This window comes from Capra hircus, chromosome 21 (genome assembly GCF_001704415.2).
Source record: "Capra hircus breed San Clemente chromosome 21, ASM170441v1, whole genome shotgun sequence".
In the NCBI taxonomy this organism is placed as follows: domain Eukaryota; kingdom Metazoa; phylum Chordata; class Mammalia; order Artiodactyla; family Bovidae; genus Capra; species Capra hircus.
Genome location: NC_030828.1, coordinates 60554065 through 60567000, shown reverse-complemented (window position 1 = coordinate 60567000; position 12936 = coordinate 60554065). Strand labels below are relative to the sequence as shown.

Below are 12936 nucleotides of genomic sequence, written 5' to 3'. Positions count from 1 at the left end.
TCAGATTCTTTTCCATTGTAGGTTATTATAAGATACTGAATAAAGAATGATTTTTGTTTTCAAAATTCAAAGTATTGTGCCAGAAGCAAGGAAGTGCTCAAAGACTGATGGAGAAATGTTAAAAGGACACAGGATTGGGTTTGAAGGGGCTCCCATTGGCCAAATCTGGAAAATTTGAGTATCAGAAAGGATGACAATAATGAATTATAACACACTAAAACAAAAATCAAACCCCGAAGTCCATGTCAGTACAAATAAGTAAATAAGTACATAAGGGGGGAAAGGAGGATTGCCACTACTGATAAACATATAAAAAATAAAAGATGGAATATCACCATGTTTGCAAGCGCCATAGTAGAAATTAATGCAGGCGAGGATCATCAGTTGATGCTGACACCATTCAGAAGGGTTGAGGATCTTGATATTTGGACAGTGTCGGAATATCTCGTTCCATTTGCATATGATTTGCAGAGAGAAAACGGTTCTTCTCAGTGGAGAAAATTGACAGTCACCACCATAACTGAGTGAGCAGACTTGATCTCATCATCACATGTGTTCTGATGTGATGGGCCGAGAAGGAGGGGATCACTTATGTTCTTGCTAAAAGTGCTTAGTCTGAATCGGACACTGAGTAAGCAGTCAGGCAAATCCAAAACGAGAGAAAGCCTGTTAACTAGCTGGTTGGTACTTTTTTTTTTTTTAAACGTTCAATTATGAAAGACAGTGAAGGTAGAGGAAATATTTAGATTAAAGGAGGCTAAATGCAATATGTACCTTTTTTCTTTTTTTTTTCCTGTGGAGGGTGTATTGAGGCAGGTGGGAAGACTGGGGTATTGAATGTATGGTGGTGATGGTGGTGGCTTAGTAGCTAAATCGTGTGCGACTCTTGCAACCCCCTGGACCGTAGCCCGCCAGGCTCCTCTGTCCATGGGATTCTCCGGACAAGAATACTGGAGTGGGTTGGAGGATTCTTGCGTTCCTCCAGGGGATCTTCCCGACCCAGGGACTGAACACACGTCTCCTGCATTGCAGGTAGATTTTTCACTGCTGAGCCACCTCACTGAGTGTATATAATATATTGTGATGATGTCACATCACTTGGGTGTGTTAATGGTAATGAGCTTTTGCAGGAGACTGATCTCGTTCTTAGGAGTTACATGCTCCAGTTATTAGGGATGAGTGTTACAATATCTAGTTTAGCGAAAGCTTGTGTGTGTGAGTGTGTATGCATGTATGTGTAACCTTGATGAATCTAGGTGCAGGGTATGCATTGTATACATCTTAGGACTGAACATTTTCAAAAGAAAACTTCGGGAGGGAAAGGTTTAAAGTAGTAGCAAGTCGTTGTTTACAAGTATATACACGTAGTAGCTTTAATTATGTATATGATGGGTTCTGATTTATCAGACCTGTATATTGTGCTTCTTGCATGCCAGATACTGTTCTGAGTAGTTTACAAGTAGTATCCTCACAATAACTCTTTGAAATAGATCCTTTTAATTATATTCATTTGACTGAATAGGAAATTGATGCATAAATTGTTGTTTAATAACTTGACCAAGGTCACAGCTAGTTCAGTGGAGCAGACAGGGTCTGGGCCCAGGGAGTCTAGTTCTGGAGCCACTGTTCCTGCCACGGTGCTGTGGGGTGTACTGGATTGTCCGCTGAAGAGTATTTGTGTCTGGCATGTTATAAGCGCGTACGGTCACGATGGTGAATCATCTTAAATTATGAACGTAAATGCTTCCAGTGACAATTGATGTTTATAAAGATGTGTTTGAAGAGTTATAATCCCAAGTGCTGCCTAAAACACCAAAGTTTAAATTATGCTTAGTAAAATTTAGTTTATCTGTATTTTTAAAATTGGTAATCTGTGCATGGAAATTCTTAGTAACCTGGTATTTAATTAACAAGAATACTTTATATTTTAACCAAGCTGAGGAGACATACTAGTACATTCCTATGGAATGTGAAATATTTTACCCTTATTTTAAAAACATTTCATTAGAAGGACTTTTAACTTTAATTTTAGAAGGCAATAATTCTACTCATCTCTTGTCAGTTTGTTTTAGATAACATAAGGAAGTATGATAGAATTCTTTTATAAGGATACACCTGGAAAGGACTTTACACAGTTTGTGTGTTCCTTCTCCAAGGCTGCTCTTCTGGTTTATCTACATTCATACTAACCTTCTAAAGCCCACGTCAGCTGCTACCTCTACTTTCTGATGAATTCCCTCAACTAGAAGATTAAGCCTCCTCTTTTACCTGATATGATATTTTCTGTTGACACTCAGTTGTTGTGTATTAATTCTTCTTAATTATATCTCATTTCTTCCACTATCTTGTAGTCTCTTTGAGGGCAGATTTAATAATTATTGTATTTTTCTACCTTATAAATGGAGTCAGCTAACTATGGCCTGCAGACCAAATTGGTCTGTTACCTGTTTTTATAAATAAATTTTTATTGGAATATCACCTGGTATAAATATGCACTCATTCATTAATTCTCTCTGGCTGCTTTTGTACTAGAGTGAGAGAGTTGAGTAGTTGTGATAGAGACCATATGGCCTCAAAGCCTCAAATATTTGTTATCTGATCCTTTGCAGATATTTTGTTGACCTCTGTTCTACAGCATTTTGAACAATACCACCCATATAAAATATCCACTAAATACTTGAGTAAATATGTGAATTAGTATTTGGCAGATATATACCATGTAATGAGAACATGTGTCTCAACTTCTTTCTGTGATTTTTTCCTCCCTTCTTGGATATTATAAGGTGATGTTTAAATCTCAGGAGTAAGTTCTAGAATATTGTATCCCTGGGTGATACCGTGATGCTAAATATCTCTTGGGGGATTAAGAACTTACTAGTTTGAAATGTGTAATTTTAGGGAATGGCTTAGTTGTAACCATGAGAAGTTACTGAGGATTTGTCCGTGTTTTCTGCAGCGTCTGGTTCTGAGCCCATGTACTGGTCAAGCTTCATGACCAGCAGTATGCAACTGGCAAAAGAATGTCTTAGCCAGAAACTAACAGATGAACAAGGAGAAGGATCTCAGCCTTTTGAAGGACTTGAAAAATTTGCTGAAACCATCGAAACAGGTTTGGCATTGTTGAGTATTTTAAAAAATTTTAGATTGTATTTAATAATTTAGTACCTAGATTTAGTAAGCATTGTGTAAGAAAAACTAATTGGAGTAGTTTTTTTAAAAATTGCTATTCTTACTTCAGAACTTTAGAATTGAAGTTGTTTAAAAAATTATACAGTATTTGGACTTCCCTGGTGTCACAGTGGATGGAAACCCACCTGCCAATGCAGGGGACATGGGTTCAATCCCTGGTCCAGGAAGATTCCATATGCTGCAGAACAACTAAGCTGTTGTACCACAACTGCTGTGCCCGCGTGCTGCCACTACTGAAGCCCGCGCTCTGCCGTGAAGAGCAGCCCCGTCATGCCCCACCTAGAGAAAATCTGAGCCCAGCACTGAAGACCCAGCACCACCAAAATCAAACAAATAAGTAATTTAAAAAATTACACAGTATTCAGTTTAATTTCATGTTCTTTTTTTACCCTAGTATCTCCTTTGTTTATTTTATTATGCTTGCATAAAGAAGGGATTAGGGACTTCCCTGGTGGCTCAGAGGTTAAAGTGCCTGGAATGAGGGACACCCGGGTTCCATCCCTGGGTCGGGAAGATCCCCTGGAGAAGGAAATGGCAACCCACTCCAGTACTCTTGCCTGGAGAATCCCATGGAAGGAGCAGCCTGGTAGGCTACAGTCCATGGGGTTGCAAAGAGTCGGACACGACTGAGCGACTTCACTTCAGTGAAGGAATTAGAATTCAACAGACGGTGTTAGTCATTGACCCAGGCTGAGATGTAACACACTGTACGTTCTCAGCCCACAAAATATTTGTTACAAGACTCAAAATTTGGGGCTTTTTTTTTAAGGTACGAAAATCAACGTTTATTTTGTAAGTTCTTATTAAACTAATTTAGTATTTATTTGGTTTATTCTAGTACTAAGAAGAGTAAAAGTCACTTTTATAGATACTGTCTTGAGAATTGAACACGTGCCAGAAAATTCCAAAACTGGAACTGCACTTGAAATTCGAATAGAAAGGTAAGACTTCTTATATCTGAAAACAAATTACCCTGTTCTTTTCTTTATAAATAATAAGGTCTGACTCATCAGATTCAGGATACTTTAGGAGATTCAGTCAGTCAGTCAGTCAGTTCAGTCGCTCAGTCGTGTCTGACCCTTTGCGACCCCATGAACCGCAGCACGCCAGGCCTCCCTGTCTATCACCAACTCCCGGAGTCCACCCAAACCCATGTCCACTGAGTTGGTGATGCCATCCAGCCATCTCATCCTCTGCTGTCCCCTTTTCCTCCTGCCCTCAATCTTTCCCAGCATCAGGGTCTTTTCCAATGAGTTAGCTCTTCACATCAGGTGGCCAAAGTATTAAGAGTTTCAGCTTCAGCATCAGTCCTTCCAAAGAACACCCAGGACGGATCTCCTTCAGGATGGACTGGTTGGATCTCCTTGCAGTCCAAGGGACTCTTCAAGAGTCTTCTCCAACACCACAGTTCACAAGCATCAATTCTTCGGCACTCAGCTTTCTTTATAGTCCAACTCTCACATCCATACATGACCACTGGAAAAACCATCGCCTTGACTAGATGGACCTTTGTTGATAAAGTAATGTCTCTGCTTTTTAATATGCTGTTAGGAGATTAGATGTGATTATATTCAGTTAATATATTACATTATTTCTGAGTAAAGTGCTGTTCTCCAAGTTGTGTTCCAATCCAGTTATTAAAAACAAAGTACCAGTTGGGGTATAATTACATATAATACTATTTGAATATTTGAATTCACAAAGTAATGCTCATTTAGCTGATATCAAGTCAAAATAATGACTATTTGAGTGATACTAAATTTAAGGTACCCTGCTGGAGTATTTCAGGTTTTTCATATGAACGATCTACTATTTAGATGGGTCTCATTAATGTGAAAGGATTTTTGTGTTGCTTTCTTTGATCTATTTGCTGCTTTAGGCTAAGACTGCTGTTTTCTTGGAAGATTCTGTAAGGGTATTTTAAGGTCAGTATGTACAGTAGAGATTACTTAAAAAGATATAAATACATCACTTTTAGTTTTCACTGTATGCCCACCTGCAACTCCTATAAATAGACCTAAAACAGGGATTGATTTACATACACACTGCAGAGTGTTGTTTTGAGGTTATGACTCTTCACATGAACTGCCAGCAGAGATGAGCAGAGTGAAGTATGTACACTGAGTACCAGAGACAATTTGTGGATATGTTGGGAGCCTTTACTGAGTTTTAAACAGATGTGTTCCGATTTCTTTCTTTGACAAAACATACCTATTAGTGAATCAGTTACTGTTAACAGATATTTGAAATTAAGTTGCATTACCTTAAAGGTCCGTCTAGTCAAGGTTGTGGTTTTTCCAGTGGTCATGTACGGAGCCTAGAGTTGGACTGTGAAGAAAGCTGAGAGCCAAAGAATTGATGTTTTTGAACTGTGGTGTTGGAGAAGACTCTTGAGAGTCCCTTGGACTGCAAGGAGGTCCAACCAGTTCATTCTAAAGGAGATCAGTCCTGGGTATTCTTCGGAAGGAATGATGCTAAAGCTGAAACTCCAATACTTTGGCCACCTCATGTGAAGAGTTGACTCATTGGAAGAGACTCTGATGCTGGGAGGGATTGGGGGCAGGAGGAAAAAGGGACGACAGAGGATGAGATGGCTGAATGGCATCACCGACTCGATGGACGTGAGTCTGAATGAACTCCGGGAGTCGGTGATGGACAGGGAGATCTGGTGAGCTATGATTCATGGGGTCGCAAAGAGTCGGACACGACTGAGCGACTGAACTGAACTGAACCTTAAAATGGTGTATTTAAAAAGTATCTAAAATCTTCTGCAATTAGAACAGTGTTACTTTGTAAACAGTGACAGATTTTATTTTCTTGGGCTCCAAAATCACTGTGGATGGTGACTGCAGCCCCGAAATTAAAAGACACTTGCTCCTTGGAAGAAAAGCCATGACAAACTTGCTGCTGCTAAGTCGCTTCAGTCGTGTCCGACTCTGCGTGACCCCGTAGACGGCAGCCCACCAGGCTCCCCCGTCCCTGGGATTCTTCAGGCAAGAACACTGGAGTGGGTTGCCATCTCCTCCAACGCATGAAAGTGAAAAGTGAAAGTGAAGTCACTCAGTTGTGTCCGACTCTTAGCAACCCCATGGACTGCAGCCTACCAGGCTCCTTCGTCCATGGGATTTTCCAGGCAAGAGTACTGGAGTGGGGTGCCATTGCCTTCTCCGGTGACAAACCTAGATAGCATATTAAAAAACAGAGACATCACTTTGCTGACAAAGGTCCATCTAGTCAAAGCTATGGTTTTTTCACTAGTCATGTATGGATGTGAGAGTTGGATCATAAAGAAGGCTGAGCACTAAAGAATTGATGCTTTCAAGTTGTGGTGCTGGAGAAGACTCTTGAGAGTTCCTTGGACAGCACGGAGATCAAGCCAGTCAATCGTAAAGGAAATTGGTCCTGAATATTCTTTGGAAGGACTGATGCTGAAGCTCTAGTACTTGGGCTACCTGATGCAAACAGCCAACTCATTTGAAAAGACCCTGATGCTGGGAAAGATTGAGGGCAAGTGGAGAAGGGGATGACAGAGGATGAGGTGGTTATGTGACACCCCCGACTCAGTGGAGATGAGTTTGAACAAACACTGGGAGTTGGTGAAAGACAGGGAAGCCTGGCATGCCGCAGGCCACACAGCATGTGCGACACAAAGGATCAGACACTGCTTAGCCGCTGAATGGCAACAACAGTTTTATTTAAGCTGAAAATGAGTGGTGAGGACTCACTGAATAGTTACAGAAATTCAAGCAATGACGCATCAGACTCATGTTTAGAGTCAAGTGCTGTCTCAGTGTTTCAAGAGATGTTTGTGAGGGAGCACAGGAATTATTTTCCTTGGAGCTAACTTTAGGAAGTTATTCATTTTTTCCCCCAAATTTAGGAGCCTCAAAATATTACCTTCTTGGGGTTAATTTAATGTTCATGAAAATATTTAGGAGAATAAAGCATGATAATGCTGACACATGTGATAGGTATATTCTAAGAAGAGCTAACACTTGAAAAATTTCTTTAATTTCAGCAGCTGTGTGTATTTCTTATAATTGCAAATAGGTATTCCTAAGAGTTTCATACAAATGCTCTTTTTGTTTTTAACTTTCAGAACCATGTACTGTGATGAAACTGCTGACGAGTCCTCAGGAATTAACGTACATCAACCCACAGCTTTTGCTCACAAGTTACTTCAGCTCTCTGGAGTGTCTCTCTTCTGGGATGAGTTTTCTGCATCTGCAAAATCCTCCCCAGTGTGTTCAACTGCGCCAGTGGTAAGGAAAACAAATCAGAGAAGCCAAAAAATGAAGGCACAGATTTTCAGAAGGTTTACTTGAGGACTATTAAAATTTTCTAGGATGTGTGATGTGTTCTGATGGGTTTCCTTGTGATCTGAGAGTTAACACAAATATTCAGTAATGGGGACATATATTTCAGATTTAAAAATACATTTGTAAAAAAAATAATTTGTAAAAAAAATACATTTGTAATTAATGCCATTTCTACCAGAAATACATTTGCTGTGTATTAATTTAATAGAGAAACATTGGATTTTATGTCTTAGGGAGAAATGGCATATTAGCATCTAATATCTTTTTTTATAATAAAAACAGGCAAGTAAGCAATGTTCACATTTACCTTCCATGATGCATGTATTGTTGAAAATGTTATGTTACAAGTCATATTTTGTCAGAATTTTATAATTAAGGGAAAAGAACTATGTTCATCCCTTCTCAGATTGGAGAGCCCTTTTATAAATCAGTCACTTCATAATTTGTCTTTTAGTTTATTTCACAAATAGTATTTTCTTAATTATTGGATATATATTAAATTTTCTTATGTAATTTGAACAGATGCTGTGCTTTTTTTCATAAAGTACTTTTCCATAATTTGCCTTTATTAAGGTACTGTGCTATGTTTTATACTGTTCTACAATACTGGTTTATCCATTGTCACAATGCAGTTTTCATGTAAATACTGTGTTCTTAAATTAACAATCGTGTTTTACATCTCAGTTTACTTAAACTGAAGTATTTGAAGGAATTACATTTTTTCTTCTTGCGTTACTGTAGGAAACAGAGCCAAAGCTGTCACCTAGCTGGAATCCAAAAATTGTTTATGAGCCTCACCCACAACTAACAAGGAATTTGCCAGAAGTAGCACCTTCTGACCCAGTGCAGATAGGAGGGCTCAATGGTAGGCTGGAGTTGAGTCTCACATTGAAACAGAATGAAGTACTTCCTGGAGCTAAGGTCAGTAGTTGTTTTATTTTCTGTAGATAAAAACAAAGTAAACCTGGAGGCATTCTTTATGCTGTGACCCTCTGATTGGTTCACATAGATTGTCCTGTGACCAGGTTACCCACTGCCTTGGAGTCAGCATTTTTACCCGCAGCTGGTGCCTCTGTCTGCACATCTTGGAGTTCACCTGAGGCCCACCTTTGCCCATCTGCTGCAGCTCAGGGTTTGAAACTGTCTCCTGCGCTCAACTTTCCCCCACTTTCAAAAATGTTCTTTAGTTCAGATAACTAGGAGTTTCTTAAAGAATCTTTTTCATCATGAAATTAAAAAGTTAAAAGAAGGAGAAATTGAGAAAGCGTGTTAGCTGAAAGTGAAAGTTAGTTGCTCAGTCATATCCAACTCTTTGCAACCCCATGAACTATAGCTGCCAGGCTCCTCTGTCCATGGAATTCTCCAGGGAAGAGTACTGGAGTGGGTTACCATTTCCTTCACCAGGGTATCTTCCTGACCCAGGGATCGAATTTGAGTCTTCTGCATTACAGGCAGATTCGTTACCATCTGAGCCACCAGGGAAGCCCCCATGTTAGCTGAAGGAGATGTTTAACTATGTGTATATAAAACTATCCACCTATGTATTTGAACAGAATGTCCATGTTTATAGTTGTATGATATTTATGAAGAGAGATGAGTTTTTTCCGTAATGTTGCATAGCTTGTAGAAGTCACTGTAAAGACAACTGTACCTCTTTCTTAAGAAGCAATACTGAACAGTCTGGAGAGTCAGGAAACTTGCATTTGTTTAGTTAGTTAATTATTTGTCTTTCAGGTTATTATTTTCAGGTTCTTAAACCTAATTTACCATATAATCTATGTAAAATGCAGTTTAGGAAAATATCAGGATTTATTCATTTGTATTTTCACAGATATAACTAGCTCTAGACATTTGACTGACTACTGTATGGCAGAGCCCATGCAGGTTGTTGGGACAGACATAGAAATGAAAGGAATGCAGTCTTTGTCTTAATAAAAGATAGTGTAAGAGGCATAGACACGGCCGTGGGAATGTGTAAGAGGGAACCGCTCTATACATGTGAAAACACACAAAAAGGTTTTCAGAAGATTGAAGGATCCCCAGAAATCTTTCTCTGGAATGGAGCACCTGATTAGAGTCAGAGGGGGAGGAAGGTGCAGATTGAAATGTTAATGTTCCTGTTACTATGATTGGTTTCCTTTGTGGTTTTTTTTGGCCACATCATGTGGCTTGTGGGATTTTAGTTCCCTGACCAAGAATTGCACCCTGGACCACAGCAGGGATTGAGCCTGGGTCCACAGCAATAAAAGCCCACATCTTAACCGCGACCACCGGGGAAATTCCCTGATGTTGTTCTTACTGATTATTCCTCCTCCTCTTTGATTACTGTTCTGTTCTACTTCAGTTGAGTTCATTCAGTGGCTCAGTCATGTCCGACTCTCTATGACCCCCATGGACTGCAGTGTGCCAGGCTTCCCTGTACATCACCAACTCCTGGAGTTTACTCAAACTCATGTCCATTGGATTGGTGATGCCATCCAACCGTCTCATCCCTCTGTTGTCCCCTTCTCCTCCCATCTTCAATCTTTCCTAGCATCAGGGTCTTTTCAAATGAGTCAGTTCTTTGTATCAGGTGGCCAAAATATTAAGAGTTTCAGCTTCAGCATCAGTCCTTCCAAAGAATATTCAGGACTGATTTCCTTTAGGATGAACTGGCTGGATCTTCTTGCTGTCCAAGGGACTCTCAAGAGTCTTCAACACCACAGTTCAAAAACATCAATTCTTCTTCGCTCAGCTTTCTTTATAGTCCAACTCTCACATCCATACATGACTACAGGAAAAACCATAGCTTTGACTATACGGACCTTTGCTGGCAAAATAATGTCTCTGCTTTTTAATATGCTGTCTAGGTTGGTCATAACTTTTCTTCTAAGGAGCAAGTGTCTTTTAATTTCATGGCTGTTCTACCTCAGGTGGTATGAAACCCTTTCACAGGTCTTAAGCCTCTTCACAGAGTAAAAGGATGGAATGGTTAATGGAGCAGAGAGCCACGGGTATGTGTAAACACTACAGGAATCCTTATTGTGCCAAGATCCTTGGGAAACTGAATACATCCATGCCTCTGTAGATTGCATTTTCTAATCCTTTAAGAGGGAAGAACCATAGCGATACCTTGTTGGGTTCTGTTTTGGTTAATTATTGCTGCTGCTACTGCGTCGCTTCAGTCGCTCTGTGCGACCCCATGGACTGCAGCCCACCAGGCTCCCCCGTCCCTGGGATTCTCCAGGCAGGAACACTGGAGTGGGTTGCCATTAGTCCTCAACATTTATATTTTTGATTTTTGTGCATATCCAAACTTTTTGCACATTGTGAACTGATTTATATAAGTGCCTTTTAGGTATTACTTTTGAACATCTGTGTATTAGGTGACAGATTAACCTTGGAACTATTGCATTGCTGTTAGCCAGGGTTTAATATCTGAAGATACTCTTCTTGCCTATATGGTAATTTTTTTGTAGCAACTGGGATATTTGAGTACATTTTGTTCTTAATGAAAATGAGTGCTAAACAGAAAAATTAAAATTCTGAATAGCAGCATCCAGAAACAGACCTCCTGAACTTAATACAGTGTAAACAAAGATGGCATTAATTAGGGGCCTCAAGTTTCAGATCTTTAGTCTCTTTCTTTGCACTTAAGTCTTTCAACTATGGGATCAAAATGTTATGAGAGATTTCATGTTACTTTTTCAGTTCTCGGCGACTATTCATCATTCAAATAGTGTGTAAGTTTGGTGTTTCACGTATTTAGTTTTATCAGATGTCTTCAGGAATACATTATATATGAAAATAGGGGACTGCCTCAATTGAATTTAGAGACATTTTGTTTTAATTGCTGTGTTACACTGAGTTTGGAATTTGAAGCCTGACATGCTGTAGTCCATTGGGTCACAAAGAGTCGGACACGACTGAGTGACTGAACAACAACAACACATTTTCATTATTAAAATGTTTTATCTTTTATATTTCCAGAGGAAAGTTACATATACTTTTTTCTTTGTATGCCAAACTAAGAATGACTAATAATGACATATTTCTATAACAGTTAGAAACTGTTAATCATGTGTTCTAAATGCAGATTAGAGACTATGTTTTCAGTGCTAAGAAATGAAAAATCAATTTTTAAGCTCAGCATATAATCACAAAGAGATTTCCCCACTGTCCCCAGCCATAACTCCTTGCTGATTCAAGGACTGGGAAGTCAGCAGTCAGTAAGGATCCCCGTAAAACCAGTACTTTGTGGGTCAGCCTAGGTTAAAATCCTGAATCACTTAATCTTTGTGAACCTGTTTTCTCATTTGTAAAACAGGAACACTACTAAGAATTAGAGGAAATAAAAACATCTAACACAGTGTCCCAATACTCAAAAAAAGGTGATAATAATTATTATTGGAGAATGTGTTGCTTTATGAGTTATACCATAGAAATTTCTCAAAGTCACTATGTAATTTATTTTTTGTTCTTAGAATCAGAAATTTGTTTTTCTCCTGTAAAATGGCATAAAGATCATAGGAGTCAGTATTAACATTAGGACTAAGAAGAGACGAATGAAAAGTAAGGCAGGGATATTTAGCTTTTTAGAATGTGACTTAGGGAATAGAGTGATTGTTTTTGTCAGAGTGTATGCTGCGGAAGTCAAGAGTGAGAGTGGGATTGGGCTTTTATTTCTAGAAGGAAAAATGGACAAAGAGGTGGAAAAGGGAAGGGAATTCCACATGAGCATCCTCTGCTGTGGCTTCATGTCAGTGGAGAGGTTTCGTGGGCATTTGGAAGGGCACACTGTTGATAGAAAAGATCCTTGCTGTTCTAGATAGGAGTGTGATTGATCCATGGACAAATTTAGGAAGGCTACCTTTGTTTGTCCTTGGTTTGAATCAAGCTTTAAAGATTGTGATTTGAGTCTTTTGAAACCATAATGGAAATGAATACTTGATTGCTGCTATCTTAATTTTCTTGGAGACTGTGTCTTAAGGCTTCCTCAAACACCTTAAATACTCAGAAAACTCAGAGACAAAGAGTGACATTGGTCTTTCCAACATGGAATTTCTCAGGAGGATTTTCTCCTTAAAATAAAAGTTGATGACCTTATATGTCTTTTCATTTGGTTGTGTGAATTAGTAGAGAGAATCTGAGGTGAAGGAATGCAAGGCTAACTAATTAGTATTCCTCTTGATGTTCTGAAATATACTGGGATTTATGGTAATGAGTTTATAAAGAGTGTTCATTCTGAGTAGTTTCCTTTCTTTCTTTTTTTGAAGTTGGATATTGATGGACAGATAGACTCGATACATCTATTCCTGTCACCCAGGCAGGTACACTTGCTTTTGGACATGTTAGCAGCTATTGCTGGACCAGGCAAGTATAACTGTTGTTATTTCTAGTTCTTTAAAAAATTTTAGTTAAAATATATAGCATAGAAATGAGAAATTAT

The 12936-nt window shown here is 39.1% G+C and overlaps 1 protein-coding gene across 2 annotated transcripts in view; it reads left to right on the top strand.

Moving 5' to 3' along the window:
* ATG2B (autophagy related 2B) overlaps positions 1-12936 on the top strand; it is a 76766-nt gene that overhangs the window by 8992 nt on the left and 54838 nt on the right. For both annotated transcript variants that reach the window (XM_018066141.1, XM_005695367.3), the window contains exons 3-7: positions 2957-3109; positions 4028-4130; positions 7289-7451; positions 8250-8429; positions 12764-12860. In XM_018066141.1, the coding sequence (XP_017921630.1) occupies positions 2957-3109; positions 4028-4130; positions 7289-7451; positions 8250-8429; positions 12764-12860 (696 nt within the window). The remainder of the gene's footprint in view (positions 1-2956; positions 3110-4027; positions 4131-7288; positions 7452-8249; positions 8430-12763; positions 12861-12936) is intronic.